The 26,258-nt window shown below is 40.5% G+C and overlaps 2 protein-coding genes across 4 annotated transcripts; one reads left to right on the top strand and one right to left on the bottom strand.

Annotated features, from left to right (window-relative positions):
- Nucleotides 1–126: 126 nt before the first annotated feature.
- LOC109477540 (heat shock 70 kDa protein 4-like) lies at nt 127–23,294 on the top strand. 3 transcript variants are annotated; one of them, XM_019778850.1, is made up of 18 exons: nt 127–462; nt 4,883–4,940; nt 5,376–5,516; nt 7,433–7,555; nt 8,028–8,127; nt 8,630–8,763; nt 10,415–10,659; nt 11,700–11,776; nt 13,241–13,496; nt 15,155–15,288; nt 15,537–15,716; nt 16,705–16,838; nt 17,282–17,347; nt 17,962–18,105; nt 18,686–18,811; nt 20,016–20,243; nt 20,733–20,894; nt 21,039–23,294. In XM_019778850.1, the coding sequence occupies exons 1-18, from the start codon at nt 356–358 to the stop codon at nt 21,282–21,284; spliced, it is 2,661 nt and encodes an 886-aa protein (XP_019634409.1). In that variant the 5' UTR covers nt 127–355; the 3' UTR covers nt 21,285–23,294. The 3 variants fall into 3 exon arrangements, with proteins under 3 accessions (XP_019634409.1, XP_019634408.1, XP_019634410.1); XM_019778849.1 differs by having other exon boundaries at nt 15,537–15,752; XM_019778851.1 differs by lacking the exon at nt 17,282–17,347 and having other exon boundaries at nt 15,537–15,752.
- Nucleotides 23,295–23,409: 115 nt separating this feature from the next.
- Nucleotides 23,410–25,290, bottom strand: LOC109477606 (CMP-N-acetylneuraminate-poly-alpha-2,8-sialyltransferase-like). Its single transcript, XM_019778949.1, has 4 exons — nt 25,178–25,290; nt 24,691–24,865; nt 24,091–24,209; nt 23,410–23,823 (listed from the first exon to the last, which is right to left on the bottom strand). Exons 2-4 carry the CDS (start codon nt 24,808–24,810, stop codon nt 23,547–23,549), a joined length of 516 nt encoding a protein of 171 aa, XP_019634508.1. The 5' UTR covers nt 24,811–24,865; nt 25,178–25,290; the 3' UTR covers nt 23,410–23,546.
- Nucleotides 25,291–26,258: the final 968 nt, after the last annotated feature.

Genomic DNA, 26,258 nt, shown 5'->3' with positions numbered 1-26,258 from the left:
TGTCCGAAGGGTGCCGATGATTCGCCGATTGTAGCCGAAGGGACATTTTTGCGGTGGAAAACACCCGAGGCGTCACCGGAAGTGTCCGAACATGACGTCACACCATTTCGTCAGGACGCCGGCCATCTTCACGTGTGCCCTGGAAATTTCGCGACGGATCACGGACGAATGGACCTAAGGTTTCAAGGGTTCTGTCAAAGCCAGAGGATTTCTTTTTCCGACAGGATTACAACCGAAAGGATTACCAAAACGCCCCTACAGTCTAAAACCCGACCAGGAGCGTGAAATTATCGTTTGAATTCTTTATTTTCTTGTGAAACGAGGACCACTACCAGGAAGAGAGACAAATCACACAATGTCTGTCGTTGGGTTCGACCTAGGAAACCTGTCGTGTTATATCGGTGTGGCCAGACAAGGGGGGATAGAGACCATCGCCAATGAATACAGTGACAGATGTACACCGTAAGTATATATCTTCATATTTCTTCGCCCGTTTGAACATTCACTGTAGGAAAAAATTCACAAAGACGTAAGTTTATGATCATCCCATATAATTTACTAGGGTCGCTTTTGTCCCTATACCGGCCGGTGCCCTAAAGGCAGGGTGATCAAACAGTTTGTATTCCTTTCTTTTACGTTTAGATTTTTACACGATATGTATTTTGATATCCACGCTTATCTTTGATGTGTTTTCAGTTCTCTTTTCCCTTTAACTCACACCAATATCGTGATTTCAAGGGACAGGAACTGCTGAAAAATTGCAACTTTCAATTTTCAGGGGTGGGAGGGGGGCACTTGCTTTACACCAGTGCCCAGTGGCCTTGCCTTAGGGCTTTCACTGTTCCACATAAATAAATCTATGTACAAGTTTGTCTTCTATTCTTTATAGTGTCAGTGCATTGACGCAGTTTGATTTTTGGACAGATTTGACCTTTGATCACTTATAATTTTAGTTAGGAGACCCAAGTTTCCATATATTTTAACGTTACTAATACTAGGTTGATCTGTGTAAACCTCTGGGCAAGAAATAGTAAACAGGTGACTGGTCAAGGGTACTTAATGACCTGATTTACACGCGGGCAAAAACCAACAATACTATAACTGCATATTCAAGCAAGCGTATGAAAACTGTCAAATTTTTTCCTGCATGTAAAGCAAACTGTTTTGACAAATGTACGTTCCGACCGTATGCCAGCCCTCGAGGAAACATACGATCTGAACATATGATATGTTCTTGACGTACATCAAAGCAGGCCAATTTACATGCAGGAAAAATTTGACACACACAGTTTTCACACACTCGCATGCACATGCAGTTTTGGTATACATGTACTTTGTTTTGTTTGTATGCTAGGTTACAGGTAACTGTTTCATGGTGTGTGTGGCGCTGTATAATTTTAGACTCAGTTAGATTGGGTAAGTACAAATGTAGTACAAGAGGCATATCAGGACTTCAACTGATTTAGTCCACTTACACAGGGAAGGGCCCCTCCTCGATAAGTGTGGCGGGGTCTTTAGATATGCTTCAGCCTTGTGTTGAGGTGTGGCTCTCTAACATGGGACCACAGTCCTGAAGATTGATACACAATTCCAAGGACTGCAACAACACATTTCTGTCATTGATTAGAACCAGAAGGGGACTGAAGGTGTGAGCGTGTGGCCTAACTAAACAAATGTTACCCTTGACCTGATTATTTAGAACCCTTGACCTTGTGATGCATCAGTGGAGTCACTAACGACCACACTAACATGACACTGAGACTGATCAAATGTACATGGTGTTTTAGCACTTATTCCCTAGGCATTAGTAGCACCAATTGACAGTATTTTATTGGATTATGACAACATATACATGCATGTACATTTCGTGGCACATGGCAAAGAAAGATAATTCATGATCAATATCAGAAATAAATAGATGTAGTCTTGACTCTTAGTCACATTTAGACACTGTTGTTTTTTACTTGAAGGCTTAACACAGTAACAGTGTTGTACTGTCTCATGTAATACATAAATCCCTGACAAACATTGTTCTAACTAGCAGAAACTTTTGGCAGTGGCTCCAAGCTGGCTGTACTGGGTAAACCAAACCAGTAACGGCTTTGGCATGCGTGTATATTAGGCGCTTTTGCCACCACATATGGAAACCAAGGCCTGCGGCTGACGGAAATAGGGCCGGTGTAAATAGGACTGGTCTTGACCGAGGGAAGGGACGCCGGCACGCGTGTCATTGAGACAAGTCAGCTGGGGAACATGTGAGAGGGTGCCAGTCCGAATGTGGTGGCTTGTCTGGGAACAGGCCTGGTCAAATGTTTGCATACTTTGACACCACATACGGGATGGCAGACATCCTGGACTGGAGTCAGAGCTTCATGTTTTTCATGTCATCCTGCTTTCCCTATATGACTCTCCTTTTATATAACAGTATAAATACATCAGCTGATCAGGCCCTGAAGTTGAAATACCACCTGCATATGTAGCTTAGTGCAGGTAAAATTTGATTTTCAAAATTTTCCGGGAGAGCATGCCCACTGTTCTTCCAAGAAGCTGTCCACATCCTTCCTAAATCCTAATACTAATACATGTACATGTAGTTACCCAAGAAGACTTCTTGGCCAAGCTCCAGAAGCAGTCTAGGAGATGCATTCCACTCCTAATGATTGAATCCAGGTATCTGTTTACCTGAGGCTGTTAGTGTATGAACCCAGTTTGTATGAATATGTGAAGCAGGTAAAATTAAACATTACCAGCACCAGACAAAATTTTACCTGCACCACTCAGAATTTACCATTTTCATTACATTGTATTTTTTCTCTCATTCTTCTATGGTGGTAACAATGCAACAATACAGTAACAAGTCCACTAACACCTACATTTGTATATAAACCCAATACATGGACCGGTGCAAGTTAGGTGCAGATAGACATCAGAAATACCCGCACAACTCCAATTTTACCTGCACTAATGCACGTATCTGCACGTATGCAGAAAGTATTTCAAGCGCCGCATCCAAATTTTTAGATTAAAAACAAAAACATGTCTGTGGTGTCACACTGTCCCTGGCTACCTGCTGATTTTGATACACAGCCACACCAGGATCAGTCAATTGTAGTCACATCAAATTTTCACAACTTAATAGATACCACTAGTATGTGGAGTATGGCAAACATGTTTTATTGACACAATAATCAGTGTTTGACAGTTTTGACAAATTTCTGTTGGCACGTGATACCAGAACACCACCAGTTTCAAGCAGCATTAACTTTGTATGTACATTAGTTTCATGACCTTATTTGCATACTAGTAAGGTGGTTACTTCTAGGTTGTAAATTAAATCTTATGAAATATAAGAGTGAGAAGTCGGCTTACCCCAAAATAACTGCATGTTAATGTACGTATAATGGAAAACTATGATTTTGTTAATAAATTTCCCTGTACTGAAGTAGACTTTTGGCTACCAAACTTGTACTAGCAGTTGTGAGAAAGTTGAACATATCAGGACAATACATTAAGTAGTTTAATACATTTTGTACTACCACCATTTGTTAATGCATGGATTCATAATCTGTTAGGTCCATATCTCAACTTAGTCTAGAAATATGAATAATTGATGGTGGTTTTTAAGTATCTCAAAAAATACCATGTAACAACATATTACATGTTAAAGGATATAACAAGATGATACTCAGGTCTACTACTAGTACTAGTGCTTGGTATATTTCAAAACAAACACTGCATTCAGATTTCTGACCTTGCCAAGGTCCTTACATCCGTACTAATTAAGTGGTCCAGCTAAAATAAATGGCCAGCTGTGCCCGCTGTATTAATAAACCATCAGAATGTTGCTAATCTGATCATGTTGTCACCAGTGGTCTCTCAGAGGACCAAACCCTACACCACAAGGTGTCCAAGTAACCACAGTTGAGACAGCTAATATAGCCGCTATCTTAACCCTTGTCCTGCTGGCATTCCTGGCACAATATTTTTCAATAATTTCATGTCTTAATTAGATCAGACCCCCAATTTTTTTTTGCCCTGCAATGGCATAGTTACTTCCGCATTCGTTGCGTTTCGCTGCGGTGTGATACCCACAAATCCCCACAAATCGTACCTATACAGGGTGCTACATAGATGGTACTGTATGTGCCGCGCGACATATGTTGCGCACAGCAGGACAAGGGTTTTAATATAGTTACTATCTTCTATTTGGGAAATTCATGTAATTAGCCAGACATGTGTCTGTAAGCTTTGGGTTGACCAACTGTGTGATATGATGTTGAGAACTTGATCTGATAGCCCATGTGCTAACTTCGGATAGTCTTTTTACATCTAATCAAATGGTATGAACCATATGGCACCATGTAATACAATTTGAACTAGAGTATTCTGTCTTGCCAAAACCACAATTACGGTATGAAATAACATTTGCCAGGAAATTGTGGCTCTTTATATTAACCTCTGTACAGAATGTTAATAACAAAGATATAAAACACGAAGACACGTAGGTTTAAAATATAAATTATTCATGCAGCATTCATGCATATACATGTATATATAAATGCAATCCCTCACCAAGATATTTTTTAAATCTGTTCTATTCATGACTTACATAAAGAATCTTTAATTTGTATGAAAGTTGACCAATAGGAGAGCTTAGTTTGTACACAGGTACTACATAGATATGTAAGATACATATATATGTATCATTTAACTCATTGTTTTCTGGATTTAATCACAAATTGAATACTCATGACATAATTCACTCTGATCATGTAGAAATTGTAATCCTAGAATATAAGTGATAGTGTAAAAGAAAGGTTTCTCCATACATGTATGTTCAAATGATGAGTCCTCTAAACTGTTGTTGTCTCCTGTATTCCAGGACAGTGGTATCATTTGGAGAGAAGCAGAGATCTATTGGAACACCGGCAAAGAACCAGGTAAGTGAGCCATGGAAACACTTGAGAAAGTCTTTTAGTATTTGTATTTGCACTAGTATTGTGGAGCTGATGTTTAGATTGATGTTTCTGAAGAATGAAGTTACTGTACACAAAGTACAGGGAATAGAGAGACCAAACTGAAGATTGTCAAAAGCAGCCAGAATCTGATGGTGTCCAGTGCAGGCAGATTAATTATGAACGTCAACGAAGGTTAAACTTCCAGGTAATGAGATACACAAGAAAACAGTTACTCAAGCAACTGGGTTTTGAAAACTGTCGGGTATCCAAAAGTAGTGGATGCTACATGCAATATCTGACAGTTGCTTGAGCAACTGTTTTCTTGTTGAACACTGTTATACTAGTAGTTTAGCTAGCAACCAGCACTCTACCAACGTGTTCATTACAGCAATTACATGTACACTCCTCCATGTTCAGATGGTGACAAACTACAAGAACACGGTGTACCAGTTTAAGCGGTTCCTTGGGCGAAGGTTCCAGGACCCGCAGGTCCAGGCAGAGCTGCAGCATGTCCAGTTCAGGGCCGCAGAGATGCCCGATGGATCCACGGGGATGAAGGTACGGCCAAATGAATTTCTAAATGGCAAATACATTCTGTATCTGTATAGCCAGTATACTATAGTAAGTGTAGCACACCATTTTTTGTATTAGTTGGCTATTTTAATTATACCAAACAACCAGTTCCACCTAACATCTAACTGTAAATGATCTTTAAAGCTATCTAGTGATGGAGCCCCTTTTGTACTTGGTGGCATCAGGTTCCACTCTTCAATAGATCAAAGAATAAAACAAGCCTTTGAACACCTCAATCCTTAGAAATAAAGAGCTCTTTTGAAAGGAATCTTCCAAAATTTGTGCGAGTTGACGAGATTATATATGTCATGCTTAACGACAAGTTGATTCTTCACAACAATAAAACAACAGGTGAGATGATGTAAAAGTCAATCCATTCGCAGAGTCCCCTCCTCCGTAAGGCGGCACTTTTCTGTGTCCCCGGGCTGGCAGCGGGCGGCAGCTATCCCAGGGTTCTCTTGGGCAGGTGTCTGTGTGTCTGCCAGCTCTTGTCTTTCAGAGGGGCGGGATCAGGAAGATGTTGGCTGTCTGATCACTTCTTTTTTCAAACCGTTAACCAGATTTACCAGATTTATCATGATGTAGTTTTAATGTTTTGATTCCTGCTGCAAAGTCTGCCTTGTCCCCCCGACGACCAGTGTCGGTCATGGGACTAGGTAGGTAGGTAGGTAGTTTTAATGTACAGGACTCCAGGAAGAATAGTTAAATTTCAGTCCATACCATGGTATGGATGAAATATATTGTGTTCTCTCATGTTTCTTCTCCTTCTTCTTCTCCTTCTCCTGCCAAACAGTCAAAGGGATTCAACTCCGCCATCATTCAGCCAAATGACTTGAAATTTGGCATGAGGGTAGAGTGGGCCAATACCCCCAGGCGTTGTTTCCATTTTTTTGATACATGCCTTTGAAAAATTTTTATGAAGGTTTTTTGGGGCATTTTTTGCCAAAAAATGGATTTTTGGATCCTGAGCCCTGACCAAATGATCTGAAATTTGGTATAAGGGTACCTTGAACATGTGTCTACAGAATAGCACTCACATATTTAGCATACACCACTTCCAAATGACTCATTTGGGGGACTTAAATGGCTATTTTCAGCAAAAAAAGGGCCAAAAGTGCTATACCCGTTCCATGTTCTATGTATAGAATGGCCTGTTCCATCCATGGAACACGTGTTTCATTGTGGGTTACCTGAGGTCACATTGCACGTAAGTTGTGCGTAATGACCCACACATTCAATTTTATGTGCCTAAGACCTTCAAAATGTATCAAATCTCATCATTGTTAGTATTTGCATACCTGTAATAAGATTAGTAAAGCTTTCGAGATTCAATGTGCTTGTTCTTGCATCTTTGTTCTCAATTACATAGCTACTATATAATTCATTTATTTGAGAATCTTTGCCAGTTTTACACTGGGGTAAGTTTGGAATAGTCCACTTTTGCGTGGGAGGGAGATGGACTGAAATATGCTGTATTTGCTCCCAAGCAAATGTCGGCCTCTCTAGTTAGCAATATGTTTGTTTTAAATAAAATTTAAAACATTTTACCACTGTTTGTACCAATATTTGTTCCTGACAATTCTTAAGACATTGTAGTACAGTTAAACAGGTCATAAAATGTCAAAACATGTGTAAAGGTAAAGTTAAGGTAGTCTTATAGCCTTTTGATGCCGTGAGGTCAGTGGGTTGTTAATCCACTGTGTTTAGGGTACGGTATTTAGAAGATGGAGCCCATCCCTCTCCTTCCACTGCCTTTTACCTCCCTAACCAAAGTCAGGAACCCATTTTACACCTGGGTGGAGTGAGGAACGTTGTGTTAAGTGCCTTTCCCAAGGACACAAACAAACAAACTGTTGTTGTTTACATTGCAAACAAACAAACTGTTGTTGTTCTCCTTCCAGCTGCACTACCAGGGGGAGGAGCATGTGTTCAGTACAGAACAGGTCACCGGGATGATACTCACCAAACTGAAGGAGGTGTCTGAGATGAACCTCAAGGTCAAGGTGGTGGACTGTGTCATTTCTGTAAGTATTACTTCTTCTCTTACAATCTTGTTATTGATCCTATCAATGATAGATAAGTATTTTTTGGACATATAGATTTTTACCTCTGGGAAAGTAGATGGTGAGAAGGTATTGTTTTTGGTCATGTTTGTGTGTTCACAGATATAACTCATGGTGGGTTCGAAGGGTTTTCTTTGATTTTTGCTATATGATGAGTTATTGGGGGCCAGATGATGTGTTTTGTTTTATTTCTTTGTATCTGTATTCTCATGTAATGAAATAGAAATATTGTCCACTGTAGTTAAAACTGTGTGGGACTAATGCTAGTAATGGGCTATACCATGGTGGTTAAGCCTGTGTTGTGTAGTGTTGCCCTATTGCCTCATATTTTTTCTAAAAAAATACGAGAACCAACAAATTGTTGTTGCCTAACTGTAACATATCTTGTACATTACTGTACACTACTAATCCCTCCCCTCCCCTGCCTGTGTAGGTGCCGTGTTTCTTCACGGATGCAGAGAGAAGAGCGGTACTGGACGCAGCCACCATCTCTGGTCTCAACGTTCTGAAACTCATGAACGACACCACAGCAGGTAGGAAACACAAAAATTGGACACACCCAAATTTTTCACTATCCAACTCCATTCTTTGTCTGGATATCTGTGACATTCGTAGTAACTGATGAAAGGATTGAGGTGTTCAAAAGCTTGTTTTGCCAAGAACTATTGTAGAGTGGAACTTGCTGCCACCAATTACAGTAGGGGCATCATCACTAGATGGCTTTAAAGAACATTTGCAGTTAGATGTGCAAAGGCTGGATGAAACAAGTCATTCAGTGTAATATAGCCAGCTGCCACCATGCCATGTACGTGCAAAGCTGGTGTTTTATAAGTTTTAAGCCAAAGGACAGTTATACCAGCTTAACAGATACAGATACAGAAAGATAGTTGATGCTATATGAAATGACTGACTCTTGATAGAATTTATCCAATTTATCCATAGTCACTGTGCCTTTGCCGTGTAGCAATTTAGCAGACAAAAAAAATGTTAGAAGGAAAAAGAGTTGAAGGCTATATTTTTTGTGTCCCTCCCCAGCGGCCCTTGCGTACGGTATCTACAAGCAGGACCTTCCAGCCCCGGAGGAGAAGCCCCGGAACGTTGTGTTTGTGGATATGGGCTACAAGTCACTACAGGTGTCTGCCTGCGCTTTCCACAAGGGAAAACTCAAGGTACAGTTTCTCTCCACTCATGGACAATTTTTCTTTAAAGGTACCCAAAGCAATTTCAGGGCAGTTAAACTTTGTTTTCAAAGTCAATTTTCTAGTCATTTTTTAATGTACTAAGTTCAATCAACCCTATCCCATACCAAACTGATATCTGTAAAGCAAAAATGTGATGTTGCTGACAGAAAATGGTCGCTTGCCTCATAACATAGGCTAGTTCTATCTATTTTTTGGTGGTATAAAAAAGATACAGGGCCTCCTCACGCCGCTGATATTAAAAAGCTTCAAGTATGAAATGATATAAAACATTCTAAGAAATTGTAGAAAATGTGAATATCAGACAGATTTCCTCATCTAGAAATTTTTTGACAAGTGTAAAAGTATGAAACTTAGTAAAAAAAAGTAAAAAAAAACTAAATAAAGTAAAAATTGAATAGAATAAAAAAAGTAAAAAGAAATAATGGCAATAGTTTGTAAACAGTTTTTAGTGTGATCCATTGTAACTTCTGAGTGGTGCAGGTAAAATGTGGTACATCAGTGCATGCAAGTATGCCAAAAAAATAAATTTGAGGCCTGCTACTGTAAATTAACATTACCTTTTTCTCAGTTGGCAATAAAACAACAGGTGAGATGATGTAAAAGTCAATCCATTCGCAGAGTCCCCTCCTCCGTAAGGCGGCACTTTTCTGTGTCCCCGGGCTGGCAGCGGGCGGCAGCTATCCCAGGGTTCTCTTGGGCAGGTGTCTGTGTGTCTGTCAGCTCTTGTCTTTCGGAGGGGCGGGATCGGGAAGATGTTGGCTGTCTGATCACCTTCACGTCCTTCCTGTTAGAGATCTTAATCCTGTTCTGGAAAGATCATACGCACTGAGAATTGAAAAATCTAAATATATCAACCTGTTGTTTAATGTGAGGTAAAGATTCATGTATCAACTTTACTACAAGAGCATACTTCCCTCAATGTTACAGAAATATCTTTACTCCAAAGTCAGATAAATTTTCTAAATTATGAGTGCCTTTCAGTGGTTTTTGGTCACTTCATCACAACTGACAGAATATCTATTTTACTGCATCATCTGTGTAAAATAAAAGAAGACCAGATAATTATAAGCAAGTTTGAACTGTCATCATCATCATCATAGCTTATCGCCAATCCACTCCAGCCAGTTCCGCGCTGCTTCATTGGCCTCCTGGAGATCTGTGTCTGTGCAGGTAGGACCAAGCCTGCAGCCGTGCATCAGGTGCTGGATGGTCTGAGGGTCCTCTCCGCAGCTGCAGGTTGTACTGGTGGACTTGCCCCACCGTGCCAGGTTGTCCCCTGTCCTGGCCACCTTAGCCCTTGCCCGGTTCAGGGCCACCCAGTCCCTTCTGCGCAAGTTTGAACTGTAATTTTTAAAGAAGAAATTGGACTTAGCCATATTTTCGACTGTACAACTCCATTGTTGGAATGAGCAAGACACCACTTTTGTGATGTCACATTAGCAGATGACACACAAAATTAAAGTAGTGAATTGCTCAAGGCTGGAATTGTGCAGTCAGCTTCTTATGTTGGAAGATACAGTTAAAACTTGTTTCATAATGACTTCTAGCAAGTTGGACATAGGTAAAGTTTCAAGACAAAAAGGCCATATGTTGATATACGTCGTCTGTTTCACTACAGGTCTTAGCGACTGCGTTTGACTCGAACCTCGGTGGTCACAACTTCGACCTGAGGCTGGCGGAGCACTTTTCGGAGGAGTTCAAGAAGAAGTACAAGGTGGACGCCAAGACGAAGCCTCGCGCCATGCTGCGTCTGCTGACGGAGTGCGAGAAGCTGAAGAAACTGATGAGTGCCAACGCCACCGAGATCCCCATGAACATAGAGTGCTTCATGGATGACAAGGACGTCACCGGCAGGATGAAGAGGTTTGTTTGTTTGTTTATTTTGTTTATTTGTTTATTTAAATTTTTCACAAAGTGAAAGGGAGGGCAAAACAGGTGCGAAGCACCTTTGCTAGTTGCCCTCCCACATACAAAAACAACAAGAATGTACATTACACAGTCAACAATCTATAATACAAGTAGGGCACAAAATATCATATAAACATAATCAAGGTAACAACAATGAATGGAAGAGATAACCATATCGGCACGATATCTAGTGAGGTCTTGAGGCAATACAAGAGCTACATCCACACGAAGTGGTCCAGGTACATGGCAGATCAAGACTGTATTGAGTGTTGAATCTGTTGTAGGCTACTTTTGCCAGTTTATGTTTAAATGCTATGATATCAGACTGATGAGCGGCTCGCACATCAGTACCACGGAGGTCAGAACCTAACTTATTCCAGATAGTTACAAGTCTGGGAATGTAGGAGTGACTGAACGCTGACGTCTTAGATCTAACAGGTGTAAGCATGTACGACCTAAGACTCCTCGTGGGTCTGGTGGGAAGTGTGATATATTTCTCTATGATTGCTCTTGATTTGACAAATAACATTATATCGCATACCTCACGCCTACATGTAAGTGGCAACAGCCCTGTTGTTGCTAGCCTTTCCTTGTAGGAAAGGTGACTAGCCTGAGGGCCCAGAATGAATATGGTTGCCCGGCGTTGAACCCCTTCATTTTAAGTACTGGACTACTGGAGTAACCCTATGACTTAAAAGTACCAGTTTTGCTGACAGCCCAACAGCTTTGGCTATGGCTGAACAGTCCTATATGAGAATCACATCTGTAAGCTTACTCAAGTCTGTTGCAGAGTTCTTTTCTCTGAATCTGCTTCTTTTCTGCTTCTCCTCTATCATCAGTCCACCTTCCCCTGATTTCAGCCGCCTGGACAGTGTGAACCTCCAGTTGGGTCGGTCATTGGCGAGGTCCTCCCAGTGCGCTGTGTGTTATGCCATGTCATGCTAATCTTTCCCTAGACAAGGAAAGTGTTCAGATGTATATGTTTTGCTTTCTAGGGGAGACTTTGAGGCGATGTGTGCAGACTTGTTGGCACGAGTAGAGGGACCTCTCAAGTCTGTGCTGGAGCAAACCAGTAAGTTCCTCCTGTCTTCTCAAGTTTTTTTTTGTAAGACTGAGCAACGTCTTACCGAGTCAATACATGAGGTACAAAATGTATTTTAACTCAATGAGATACATGTAAGTTGGTATTGTTTTGAATCACTTTAAATGGAGCATCGTATTATTCGAAAATGTATGTGCTTGAATATACTTCCTTCATAGTCACATATGTTGCCAAACACTATTGATTGGCTACATGTAAAAGTTATTTTCATCTCAGTGCTTCCCTCTAGATATTTTTCTAAAACTTTTTTTCTTCGCAGTTCTGCCACACTTTTTTGTTTTTCTCCCCTTTTTTGTGCCTTTTTTTATTCTCTGAGTCTGAAGAATCAAATGTGTCAGATAGCATCACTCACTATAAAAAGCAAATACTCTCTGAAATGTCTGGCTCTTTAGAGAATCTAAAAGGTATCCAGTTGCTTGATTTATTTTATACTGTAAGTCTACAAATTTCCGCGGTATATTTAGATTCGCGGCATTCGCGAGGACTTTTGTACCGCGAATCTATTTCCCCGCGAATATGTTTTGCGTAAGTGCGCCCCGCTGCCCACATGCATTCACGACGGCAAGCGAAACACAAACACACGCGATTCACAAATCACTGCAAATCAACTTTATTCTTAGCAAATGTTGAGTACCAAATTTTTTTTAAATTATACTGATGTCAAAAAAATATAATATTATGAGACACCGAATCGCGATACTGCGGCACTGGCCGTGTCAACCGTGTACCGACGAAAAAAAATCTATGCGTGCAGAGTGCCGGCCATGCGCGCCCGGGCGCTTGAAAATTGCGGGAACATCGGGCATATCTACAAGTATTTTTATGAAAAATATAACGGCTGGTACCTGGGAAATGTTAGTTGGTTATCTTTTGCGCCCTGCTTTGCGGGCGTTTTTTTCTTCTTCTTGTTTTGCTGGATAGAAACGCTCACCGTGGTCCTACAAAACCGAAGGCGACCTTTGCATACTTCCGGGTTCAAAATCTCGCCGAAGACGGCATAAATTTGCTTAGTAATATATATATTCTTTCGATTATGCATTTCTTCACTAGAGTATCGATGTGTAGTCGTGGAAAATAGCATTTTAGCGCTTATTTCCGAACAAAGAAAATTGTTTACACGTGCGTCAGATCGGTCGTCAGCTTTACCGCCGGCAGTCTCGCGCGGTGCACGAAACAAATTTTTGCGCCGCGTTTTAGGAGATAAATTTATGCCGGAACTTTTATTTTTTTAAATATACACTTTACAAATTTTTCTTTGAAAAATAGCCAAGGAGAAATCGCGAATCTAAAAATACCGCGGATTGTCCATTTTCCCGAAACCGCGAACTTTAGTCCCCGCGAATCTAAAGAGACTTACAGTATTATGCAATGTAGTACACAGATGTCAAACCTTAATTGTAGTGAACATAACCAATCTAAACTGCCTCTGTACAGACCTGAAGCCAGATGCCATTGACTCAGTTGAGATAATCGGAGGACAGACACGCATGCCGGCCGTCAAGGAGATCATCAAGAAGGTGTTTGGGAAGGAGACCAGCACGACCCTGAACGCAGATGAGGCCGTGGCCCGCGGCTGTACCCTGCAGTGCGCCATGCTGTCCCCGACATTCCGTGTGCGGGAATTCTCCGTCACCGACGTCGTCCCATTTCCCATCTCGCTCAGCTGGAAGGCCGCCATCGACGAGGAAGGGTGAGTGTGGCGTTAACTTTCTTTTGCAGGAATGCAGAAGAATGTTTTTAGCACGCTCAAAACTGCACAAGAAAACTACTCAATGGGACCAATAAAATCTGGTCTATTTGGATAGGTGGTCACTATATATAGGGTTCTTGATGCTTGTGTCAATGGGAACATTATCTAAGCAGCCACGAAAAAGTGGTCACATTGGCCAGGTGGTCCGTATGCAGAGGTGGCTACTTGTAGAGGTTTGATTGTAACCGACGGTATGAACTGTGCCCCTAGCATGTGAATGAAACATTGCAGTTTCACAACTGCATTCTCTTGCCTTGCCCCGAGTTTACATGTATGTGTGCTTTGGTGTTTCCTGTCCAAGCCCATGTCTCAAAGCATGGTATAAGAACAAACGCATCTACATTGTACATAGTTGTTTACAGTAGCTGGACAAGTTCCAAGGGTTGTGATGGAACTTTTCTTGCACACTGTCTTGTTTTGTACATGTATGCTGTCTTGCCCCTTGTTTTGCAATTTCTTCAAACATCAGTGGAAATTAGGCAATACAGTTCAAAGGAATATGTGACTTTTCGCAAGAGTAGACTATGGCATTGGGAAATCTTCCACTGGCATGGCAATTATAAAATTAAAAGTTGTGTCAACTACATGTACCTCAACCTGAAGCTAAGTGTACACATGCCAGTTAACTAATCAAATTATCAAAACAACAGCATTACTGGAAAAGAAATTTAAATACAATTGTCTACAGGAGGAAGAAGACGAAGCAAAAAGGCAGTGGGGAGATGGAGAGTTTTGGGTAGGCAGTGCCGTATAATGCTCAGGTCACAATTGATAAAAGGGGCCCTGCTTGGTAGCTTACAGGCTGTTTTCTACACTTTCGGTCACAGCCAGGGGCTACAGTACATCCCATATGCCCACCAGTGTAATTGTGACCTAAGCATAACTGATTCTCTTGTAACAAACCTCACTACTTACTAATTCATCATGGATACCTTCATCAAGGTTGTATTGCACATTGGTAACTGTTTGAAGCTTGAAATACCAACCTGAAGTCCGCTAATGACAAACTAAAACTGTTAATCGCATGCAACATTTTGACAAACTTGTGATTCTATGCAAGGCTAGTTTTTGATGAAAGGAGGTCTAAAAGTGACATAATGATTGTTAGAAATTTTTCATAATACATATGTACATGTACATGTATGACTACATTGTTGATTTGTATGGCTTTCTGAAATGGACAAAAGATACATGTATGACTGCATGCTTGACCAAAAAAATTGACCAAAGCAAAGGAGCAAATAAATGCCCCTGTTGATAATATTGTAACAGTATTTTCTAGCTCTAAACATAATAAAAGTAAACAAGTGACGAAACAATTGCAAGCTTTGCCAGGAAACTCTGGTGTATGGTGTTACTATTGAGATATAGAGATTGCACCCTCTTACCACGTGTGATTTTGTTTGTGTACCTCTATGAGTCAGGTTATTTTTTGGGCTTATAATGTGCTTTTTTCTGATAGTGTGTTTTTTTTTCACGTTTTTCTGATACACCATCAGTAAAAAAGTACATTATAAGCCTCAAAATAGCCTGACTTGTAGAGGCTATGAGGTTAGAGCACATTTCCATCATTTGAAAGACTTGTTCGTTCTTTACAGGGACATGGAAGTTTTCACCAAGAACCACGCAGCGCCGTTCTCCAAGATGCTGACCTTCTACCGCAAGGACCCCTTCACTCTCCAGGCTAGATACTCCCTGCCTAACGATATACCACACCCCGACCCTGTCATTGGTATGTGTCATCAGTCAATCAATCAATCATTCAATCAATCAATCAATCAATCAGTCATACTAACCATGTTCAACAATTTCATATATTATGGATGTTGTCAACTAGAAGTTCCTGTCCCAAATCCAGTTAGTTTGTATATATTTGAGATTCGTTTGGTTTTTAAAACTAGAGAAGTAACATTTGCAAATCAACTGCATAGCGTTTACCTTCACATGGCCAAGCCTAACAAACTGTCATTCGTTTTCCAGGCAAGTTCTTCATAGACAAGGTTGTGCCCACCCCTGAGGGTGAAAGTGCAAAGGTCAAGGTGAAGGTCAGGGTCAACATCAACGGCATCTTCACGGTGTCGAGCGCCCAGCTGGTGGAGAAACTGCCACCGCAGCCGGCCGAAGAGGAGAAGAAGGAAGAAGAGACTAAGAGTAAAGATGGTAAGAAGAAGAAGAAGCAAAAAACAAAAGATGTCGGTTAGTGTCTCTCCTTTTGTGTTTGTGGTGTCACTCCTAACCTTCCGGGGCTCAAAACTCAATGCTTCAAGATCTTATTAGTCTGATTTTTATACATTTTCTACAATCATAGTCTGTTTTTTTTTCATATTCTCTGAAGTCTTGGTATGATTTCTGACATTTTCTACATTATCTTAGTACAAGTTTTTTACATTTTCTACAATCCCAGTTCAAATTTTGACATTTTCTACAATCTTAGTCTGATTGATTTTTTTTACGTTTTCTCAAATTTTAGTTCAATTTTTGCAAATGTTGGTCTGCTTGCGTGGCTCTGTTCCGAACTTCAGCAGTTGAGGAAAGAGCCACTCATACATGGCAGTCATGATACAAAATTTGGTCTCAATATTTCTCAGTTGAAAACCCTATATGCTGAAAATCATATGTCTGCAGTTGTTGTTGACATTATCCAGTTTTGAGCCCCCCCTCTCCCATTTCCTACCCTTGGTTTTGGTCTGCTGTGTTTCTCTTACCCTTCTCTTCCCTAAAGTGTTGCTGCCTTTTAACCCTGTAGTACTAAGTGGACTAACTCTTCTGTTTTCTCTGTTGTGCTGCCAACATGTTAACCCATCTGTTCAATATTGAAACCTTTGAACCAGTAGTGCTAGAATATAAATGTTTTCCATGCAGATTGAGAAGAAGGTATGGGGTATCATATTATAGAAAATTGTGTAATATTGTAAAGAAAAAGGTTATGTATCAGGACCCAAAATACCAATGCTACCTGCACCAGTGCAGTATTCTGAGCCGTTTAGTAAGTTGAAACCTTGCATGTGACAGGAAGTTAACACTGGAAATAAGTTGAAATAGAAGTTATGTGGACTACTAATAAGTAGCAAAACTACTTTTACCAATATGTACTTTCTTTTTCACTGTTCCTCACTTAGTCTAAATCATTTCTTTATCTCTCCTTAAGAAAAAGCACAAGGAGACTCCAAGGAAGAAGACATGGAGACAGACCAGACACCAAACGGACCAAGTGAAAACCAGAACGGAGAAACTCCAGCAAGTGATGAAGAAAAGACGGCTGAGGATGCAAAGAAAGAGGAGGTATGTATTGTTTTAAACAGAATGATGAAAATCTTTTTGACATTATATTTCATATATCTCACAATATTTTCTTCAAATTTGTTTCACTTCTTGGTCAAATATTCTATTTCATACACCTTGTTAAATATATTTCATTGCTACTTCCGAAGTATAGGTTAAGCTTGTTTTGGATGTTTTTTAGATGTTTTGTCAAGCTTTTTATTTTATCACCTTTCCTTTGGGTTACTGCCTAACAGTATACTAAAAAAAAAGCTGACAAAAAAAGAAAAACATCTAAAAATGCCTAGAAAGTCCCAAAGAAGTCTAACAGTCTACCCATAGAAAAGCTTACAAAATAAAAAAGCCAGACTAAAGACCTAAAATGATGTCCAAAACAAGCCTAACCTCTGCTTGGAGAGTATTATATAGCCAGATGAGTTTAGTTTTCCTTGGTTTGTTCGTAGATGGAAACTGATGACAAAGACAAACCAGCTGCAGAGGAAACTGAAGACAACTCTCCTAAGAAAAAGGTGCTGCCTTAGTTCTTCTGTGGCTAGTGCTTGGTGGTCTGCAGTCATGTGCTTCTATTTCTGTGTTAGCCAGTATAACAGCATGTCTTCAGAATGTACTGCACCTGTGCATGCGCAGTATGTTCTGCCGACGTGCTAGAATAACACCCTTCACACACCAACTTCACAGGCACATGGCAGGCAGCAGCTGGCAATATTATGCTGTACAATCTGTCACAGCCTCCTTTTGCACATCTAACCGCAAGCATTGTTGCACTTCTAACTGCAAGCATTGTTCAACATCTAACTGCAATTCTATCTAGGGAGGATGACCCTACTGAACTTTCTTGTAACAATGTATACTTCGTGTACTGGGTATATGCACTTTAACTTTTTAAGATGTGGGTGGATTTTCATTTGCTGCATTGACTGTTACCGTCAATGAAGTATATAAGGAATAATGCTAATGGTTTCTGAACAGTTTTTAGTATGACCTATACTTCCTAAATTATGAGAGGTTCAGGTTAAACTTGTCTGGTGTAGGTAATTTTCAATGTTAACTTGAACCACCACAGATATGCAGAAAAAAGGATTTGGAGCCCTGTATTCTTACATGTGCATGTATCCCTTCACAGGAGAAGAAAGATGATGGTAAGAAAGAAGGGAAGGAGCCGGCACCAAAGAAACCTAAGAAACTGGTGAAGATGGTAGACCTTCCCATTGAGACGAGTGTCCACCAGCTGTCTAAGGACCTCATCAACTCCTACACAGAACAAGAGGTGACAACCCCTAACTTTTACACTTCCTGGGGTTTTATCTTTATTATTTTCTTACTATACCCTTGAGACTAACGGCTAGTCTTACAGGGTTTAAATAAAAATTACAAAAATAACGTACATGTTACAGTCTGCATGGTAAACAAAACACACATAATTACACGTAATCAAAACAGATATAGAAGGTACTGGGTGTAACATTATTTACAGACGTAACTTAAGTGTTAAAATACTTGTTACAGACTTGAACTATGCATTTATAAGAAAATGGTGAATGGCCCTTTTAAAGATAGACAGACTCGATATTTCGGTGGTAAGTTGTTCCAGAGGTTGACTGTTAGCAATATTTATATTAATCTGAAGATGAAGTTAATTTTACTGTAGATTGTCCTTCTTGTAGTAGGTACATTTGCTCACTTAAGGTACTTAAATAGAAAAAAACAAATTCATATGGACTTACATCTTTTGATGAAGTCGAGGAATGATTCCACTGTACTCATTTTTCACTCATTTAGTCATTCAAATCTTGGTCTAAACCTAAAACTGTTTCTCCTACTGAACTCAACTCATACTTGACCTGCAGGGTAAGATGATCATGGCGGACAAACTGGAGAAAGAACGACAGGACGCCAAGAACGCAGTGGAGGAATACGTGTACGACATCAGAGACAAACTGTACGGAGACTTCGAACCCTTCATCACAGAAGAGGTATGTGAACCATATATAGTGTATGGGGGACTTCTAATGTTCACCTTTGCAGAAGGAAAACATAGTGTTTTGCTCTGTTTCTTCTTTTTCTTCTCCAAGATGTCAGTGACCTATACCAGACGTCTGTCACCATGGTAACTGGTGCTGTAGCAGACACCCAGTGGTGTTGGGTTACATTATGTAGGAAGTTACGGGACAGACATGAAGGGGCTGGTCACTATATATTACATGAATGTGTTTGTCAATGAGTAAGATTGATAAACAGAACAGTAGTTTGTTAGGCTAGACAATGCGAGGATAAACATTATACATTTGTTTTGCAAATTTTATCTTTCTTGACAGTGGCTTTTTTTATGTAAATTACATAGAATTCCTAAGGTACAGGTCTGGACCTGAACAAAATAAAATGCTGGTGGACACAGTGTTTTACGCTAAAGATAAGTAAATAAATCCTGAAAAAAATCACAATTTTAACAATTTAGTACTTAAAATTCAGGAGAATTTGTAAATATTCTTTTTTTTTATTGAAATGTAGTGGATTAAAACCTGTTAGTAGTAATCCTAGCAAACGGAAATAGGAAATCCAAAGCATCTTGCCTGCCAGGGTCCACCCCATGCCCATGACAGGGACAAGGCTTTGGTACAGCAACAGGGATCTTAATTAGTGGGCCCGAGGGTGGACTTCTGTTCGTTCTTGGCCCTCTGACGAGGAACCCAACAACTTGTACCTAGCTTGATACTTGGTTAAGTGGCTTGTTGTTTTTTCAGAGGTATCTTGTCAACTTTTCGAAGATATAGTGGTTATGAACGTGATGGAACAGACATACCTCAAGCCTGTAGTGTCTCTGTTTAGGGATAGTAATGTTTACCTTACATATGTTTTTGCTCTGTTTCTTCCTCTTCTCCAAACAAAAAAGGTCAATGACCTAGACCAGACGTCTATCACCTTGGTAACTGGTGATTTAGCAGACACCCTGTGGTGTTGGACTACATTATGTAGCAAGTTGCAGGACAGAGTTGCAGGGGCTGGTCACCATATACATGAAGGTGTTTGAGTAAGAATAAACAGAGCAGTAGTTTTTTTGAGCCAAACCATCTCTATGTGAAAGTAAACATTATGCATTTGCTTTGGAAATGTTACCTTTCAAGTTGATTTTAAGTCAGTATTTATTGATTGATTGATTGATTGATTCCTGTGGTCCAGGAGCGGGAAAAGTACTCAGTTGTCCTGGGCAACACGGAGGACTGGCTATACGAGGACGGGGAGGACCAACCCAAACAGGTGTACCTGGACAAGATAGCCGAGCTCAAGAAGACGGGAGAGCCCGTCAGGGCGAGATATAAGGAGGAACTGGAGCGGCCAGCCGCCTTCGAGGATCTGGGCAAGATGCTACAACAGTACAGGAAAGTCCTGGACTTGTACGCACAGAAGGTGAGTCTAAGTTTGATAGACAGAGGACGCTTAGCAGTTACCCACACCACAGAAACCAGCACCACGCTTGTAAATAGTGTTTTTTTTTTTAGAAGCAAACAATACATAATTATCAGGCCTACATACAATTGCAACTTATAAATGTTTACTTTTGTTTGCTTCTCAAAAGAACATTTTTCACAAGCTGTTGTGCTGGTATATCGAGTGGCTGCCATGCTCACCGTGACATCACTGGCAAAATTTAATTTGATTAACTGGCTGCAGAAATCAAGAGCTGCTGGACAGATTATTTACTAGATTTGAGGGTCCCTCACATCAGAAGAGTGTGTTTTTTATCCAAACATCTTTGTTCGTTGAATAATACCTATTTTATTTCAGTGCTATTGGTGTCATCTTCTTTGTAACATCAACTACAGGTAGCCGGTAAAGACACTTGTTTAGTGTAGAGGTTTTTGTCTCTACACTTACACACTCAATCCATTCTTACAGGATGAGAAGTACAACCACATAGAAGAGGAGGAGATGAAGAAAGTGGAGAAGGAAGTTTCGGAGAAGCAGAGTTGGTTAGACGGGAAAGCTCAGGCCCAGAAGAACCAACCTCGACACCAGGACCCCGTGGTCAAGGTCTCACAGATCAGAGCAGAGATCAAGGTCAAGTCTGGTTTCTTTATTTCAATTATTATGATTACCGAAGGAAAACATATTGTTTTTGTCATATTGTCACACCTTTCCTTTGCTTATCAAAGTCCAAATGATATTTATAATGAACCAGACTCTTTAACATCAATTTTCCAGGCCCTGGATTCAAAATGCAAACCTATCGTCAACAAGCCCAAACCCAAGGCAGAGCCTCCAAAGGAAGAAAAGAAAAAGGACGAGAAAGAAAAGAAGGAGAAGAAAGAAAAGAAGGCAGAAGACGCTCCCAAAGAAAATGATGCACAGGAGAGTAACACAAAAGAGGACTCAGTAAATGGAAACAACAATCCTCAGAAGACGACAACGGGGAAAGATGAGGAAGATCCTTCCATGGAACTAGACTAGACTAGACAGCACTTGTAGATTACTACAAGATAATAGTATTACCTTACGAATCACAGTGTAGATGCTCAGACAATGCATGATTGACACCTGTCAAAATGCTACACCAGCCTACCCTAGCTGAGCATAGTAACAACCAGAATATTTTCACTCTAGAAAGTTCTAGGATCACAGGTTGGGAAACAAATTGTGAGGGGGCAGGTAGAACAAAGGCTGTACAGAACCCACTTTCACAAAATGCCAAGGAACATGCTACAAAGATTAATCAGTCCAGGCTTCAGCATTATTGTGAGAAGCTTTGACACAAAAATTTACCTGTCAAAAGTCAAGTACTGTACTACGTAGAAATTCACAATATGGCAGACCATCAAAGTGCTTGTGTCACGGGCATAACAGACTTTGTAACGATAAAAGTTTAAATGTGTTAGGAATATGTATACGTTTAGAATGTGGTTCATGAACATTGGGTGAACATGTTCAAAAATGATGTATGTTCCCTTGTAACACAAGTAGTTTGTTAGGCTGGTAAAATGGAAACTTGTCTGTTGGTTTGCCCTGAACCTTGTAAAATGCATTTTGCTGACATGGCCTGTTCGAGTTTGAGTTGTATCAAATTCTCCGTCTTAGCTGCACGCAAAATGACACGAGTTTTCCCTGGATAGTCTGAACTACCGACCACCAAGTGCTTTCCCTCCCCCCTCCCCCTGTACATGCAGTACTGCCAGTAGTGTAGTTTTAACATGTCTGTTACTTAAGGTCATCTAACATGGATCTGTAAAAAGGTGTAGAACAAAACATGTATAAAAGCTGTGCATGCATGGCAAATCGGAAGGTTGAGAAGTTAATCAAATCTTAAGGGCCAGTGAAGCTCCTGTGATTTTATAGTCTTAGGTTGTTACAACAAGTTAGGGGGTCTATGTAGGGAATATGCCATTCGAAAGGGAGGAACGATAAGGTAGGTTTGATTGCACATTCGCATTATTGTCTATACATAATGAGTAGTGCACAGTAGTAGTGATTGTATAAACAAAATGAACCTGTACATGTTCAATGTGTGTAATGCTTTAAGTATTGCTCTCGGATGGCTTTCAAGTTTCAGTCTGTAAGACCTACAGGAGTGCAGTAGTTAAGAATGATCTCCAGTTCTCAACCAAAAAAAAGGACAGGTAGGCAACTTTCTCATAGGGAATAAATCCTTTCTGCTACCCAGCTGGTGCCAGGGCACGTCTTCGTATATCTGTCTGTGAAGTTCTTCCCACCAGCTGGTCATAAGTACTGCTCTATCCATAACCGTGCTTTATCCAGGACCATGCTCAGGCACGTTTCTGGATGGTCCACACATATCCAGAACCATGCCTTTGGCAAATCTACATACCTGGATACGTGGAGACTATCCAGAACTGTTCCTGATCCTAACCCTAGCCCATTTAGGTATTGTTCTTGATACGAGAAGTACTGAGCTCCACTGGTAACTGACACTTACTGCAAATTTATTTTTAAGTTCGAGGCACAACTTTAACAACTTACTGCAAGGAAGAGGACACGTTTGCAAACAAAGCCACCACAATTTCACCATTTACATTAGCAACTGTCTAGTATCATGTTGGATGCTCACCTTCTTTGTCATAAATTCTGGAGGGTAAGTTTCGTACAAGGACATGATAGTGTTACTGTAGATTTCCCAGCCTGCACATTCGTAGGTTGTCTGCATTGTTAGCATTATAGTATGATACTTGATTCTAAGCCCATACCTTGACTTGTATGTTTTGCTGCTTCCCTTGCAAAGTTTGGAATATGCCATCTCTCTATGCCTGTTTATTTACTATTGCATATGCTTACATCTTTTGTCTACTATTGCATATGCTTACATCATATGTCTGTTTAAGCACTATTTAAGTTGATTAGCAAGAAGTCTATCATTCCATGATTACTGTGGAGAATGTTAATATATTGGATAAGAATAATTGAGTAGTGCTGTTTGTTTAAATTCTACACATCAAATAAAAAGGTCTATTAAGAATCGCATTAAGCACCTGATGTTGTGTCTTTATTATTTTCCAAAAGTTGTCACCCAATAAAAGAATCTACATAATCCAGTGGTAAATAGTGACTGCTGCTCAAGAGTGGGGCCGGGGACAGTTGTTACGATCTGCTTGCAGATTACTCCAAGAGGCACACAGCTGTCCAAGACCATCTTATGAGAGGGGTCCAGAATAAAGAAACTTTCATTTCGTCTGAGAGGATGGCGTCTCGTTCTTCTGTACCTTAAATGGCTTTGCAGTTCACTGTATGAGTTATAATCCCCTCCTTGTCTAACTCTACAAGTAGCTTGTACTCAGACACAAATTTGTGAGGTGTTTTGGAGGGAACTGATGTGAAGTCTCTCCAGTAGTGGTAGGGAATCGTGTGGTTCTGGCGGTCCTTGTTGAACGGGTAGAAACCGAACAGTGTGACGTGATCGCAGAACGTTATCGCCTCCCCCAGAAGGAGCAGACCGGTGGTTGGAGTGGACCTGAGTTTCGCGCCAAGACCAGACCATAATCTGTTGGTGGAAAGGCGTAAGTGTTAGCAGTGACTATTGGCCTCTGTATCCTTCATTACAGCCATTGAAGAAATAATAAAAGCAAGCCTAGCTGAGGTGGCAAGTAACATGATAACTTTAAACATTCTACCAAACAAGAGGAAACAGCGATGACTTTCAATAAGAATGACTTTTCATTTCAAATCTTCAAACTGAATAAATCTTTGACTAAATCAAGAATATTTCTAGAAAAGAAATTTCCAACTTTCCAACAAACTTATTCCTAACCTTTTATCCGTACCGGTTCCATTAAAGGTTGACAGGGCGATCGTCAGGTTCAAGCCCCGCTCTAACATCAGGTTCTCCATTGATTTACATTCATTCAGGAACCTCGTATTTCCGGCACCCTGTGAAGGAAACATTTTCTTCTAACTTCGTTGCTTTGTGGGATAATGTTCCAACAAATTCAGATATTTGCCTACGTTTAAGTTGTATTGTTATTCTCAAATTTTGGGATTGGATTGGATTAGCTTTTGTTCTTGTTTGCCACTCGTTTGGCTCTTGGTTTTGTGAACCGATGCTAGCATATGTATGAGAATTTGCAATAAGGTCTTTGGTGGAAAAGGCGTAACCAACGCGGCAAACGCTTTGAATAGTGCACTAGTGATTTTCTATCGGATTCTGGCTTGCCGGTTGGTTTATACCACTTTGACACCAAAGATCGGCTTGGAAATTACAAGCATGCAACCGGGCAAGAAAATAGGTGCTTAGCAAGTCAGCCTGCGAGAAATTTCATTCTTTGTGTGCTACAGGTCACAGATCTAGACATAGTTATCACCAGAGAGAAACCAATCATCATCATTCGGATGGGAGTGAGAAGAGACTTACTTTTGCGAGCAGCAACACCGAGTTGTTGAACGGCCGGAGGAGATTCAGAAGTTCGGAGGTTTTGTTTTTCCTGAACATGGGAAACAGCTTCGTGACGATCGCCCTGTTAACAACGGTCATGTTAACGTTTCGTCCAACGTCCTTCGAGTAGTTCTGGAGGGGCCCCAGGTTGAATCTAGAAATGTGAAGGCATCAGATTGGACCAAAACTTATCAGATCGTGTGTAGCCCACTTTCGTTAAATGCTCGGGACAAAATGGCTTTGATGTAGACAAGTACATGTACCATGTACGTACACAATACACAACCTACCAGAAACAATGTATTTTACATTACAAGACAGTAGTACATCATAAGCTATGGCTATTGAACGTCAATATTATCATCAGACGAGACACGGGGCTCTTTATTAATTTAGTAATATCAGGGACCATATGCAGGTACAAGTAAACATGCGGAACTACAAGTCAAAGGTCTGCCTCGTGTACCTGATAACAAAGTCGTGTGAGTCAATCTCGTCTCCACAGCTGCTATTCAAGAGGATGCCGCTGTTTCCAACCAGTGCGCATGTGCTGTAGTGACGTATTGGAGTAATCGCAGAACATTCCTTCTCAGTCCTGGCGACATCTTTAAGACATCTTTTCAAACTGCCGGCCGGTGTGGTCGCCCTGACGATCCGAACTTTTGGGCTGAAAACCCCCTCCAAGGCCTTTCTGGAGGACGGGGAGAAATTATTGTCACTAAGAATCTCGTAGTTTATTCGGACTCCAGTCAGTGGTACAAGTCAATCACTAATACGTTACATAGGCCAGGGTCATCTTACAGACTAATATTATCAAGATTATGAATGAAAAAAAAACCTTCGAGAGTTCTGTTCATAAACATACAATCTGTGTACACACACACACCTCTGCCTGAATGCAGATGATCTAACTAACCTAATGTTGAGGTATTTCGTCCAGTTTTGCTTCTGAGCCGTGAAGTTGGGAACCGGTACCGACGTGACGAGGAGAGGAGGCGATGTTCGCACAGTCCTAGTATTTGACTTTCTAACTCTCGGCCTAATATACGAAACAAACGTGACAGATAACAGAAATAGAAAACAATTAAAACGCAAATAATTACCAGAAGTTAAATGTTTCCAAACAAAAAAAACAAGGTATTTTTGCAGACAATGATCCAGTACTCACATGATAGATAACATATATGTTGAGGAGTGCAGTCTATACGATACGAATACGACCACCATTGCCGTCGCAATCGCAACCACCAGCAACAGGAGAGACAGCTTTTTGAGCTTGTAACTCCTCATTATATTTCTGAAACGAATCATATCGAAATCACGTAGCAAAATGTATGACAGGTTTGGCAATGATGAATTATTAATTGTGGCATGAAAGTTCATCTGTTCATCTGAAAATTCAGTCACTGACGAAAGCTAGTGGATACTAGCTGAAACGTCTGAAGTTTTCAAAATCATATCCAGTTGCTTGAGTAACTGTTTTTTGGCGTAAAGTTCATCTGTGTTGGTATACTTCATTATGACAAAAAAGGCAAAATGTTCAGGCT

The sequence above is a fragment of the Branchiostoma belcheri genome, unplaced genomic scaffold (assembly GCF_001625305.1).
Source record: "Branchiostoma belcheri isolate BF01 breed outbred unplaced genomic scaffold, Haploidv18h27 scaffold40, whole genome shotgun sequence".
Taxonomy (NCBI): Eukaryota; Metazoa; Chordata; class Leptocardii; order Amphioxiformes; family Branchiostomatidae; genus Branchiostoma; species Branchiostoma belcheri.
The sequence above is the reverse complement of the archived record's forward strand: the minus strand, read 5'-3'. Positions and strand labels throughout refer to the sequence as shown.

Coding starts and splice junctions, on each gene's coding strand:
- LOC109477540 (XM_019778849.1), top strand. CDS start 356: ATGTCTGTCGTTGGGTTCGACCTAGGAAACCTGTCGTGTTATATCGGT. Junction 463..4,882: donor TACAGTGACAGATGTACACC/GTAAGTATATAT, acceptor CCTGTATTCCAG/GACAGTGGTATCATTTGGAG. Junction 13,497..15,154: donor GCCGCCATCGACGAGGAAGG/GTGAGTGTGGCG, acceptor CGTTCTTTACAG/GGACATGGAAGTTTTCACCA.
- LOC109477606 (XM_019778949.1), bottom strand. CDS start 24,810: ATGACCGTTGTTAACAGGGCGATCGTCACGAAGCTGTTTCCCATGTTC. Junction 24,210..24,690: donor CGGTGTTGCTGCTCGCAAAA/GTAAGTCTCTTC, acceptor TTTCCTTCACAG/GGTGCCGGAAATACGAGGTT. Junction 23,824..24,090: donor GGAACCGGTACGGATAAAAG/GTTAGGAATAAG, acceptor TTCCACCAACAG/ATTATGGTCTGGTCTTGGCG.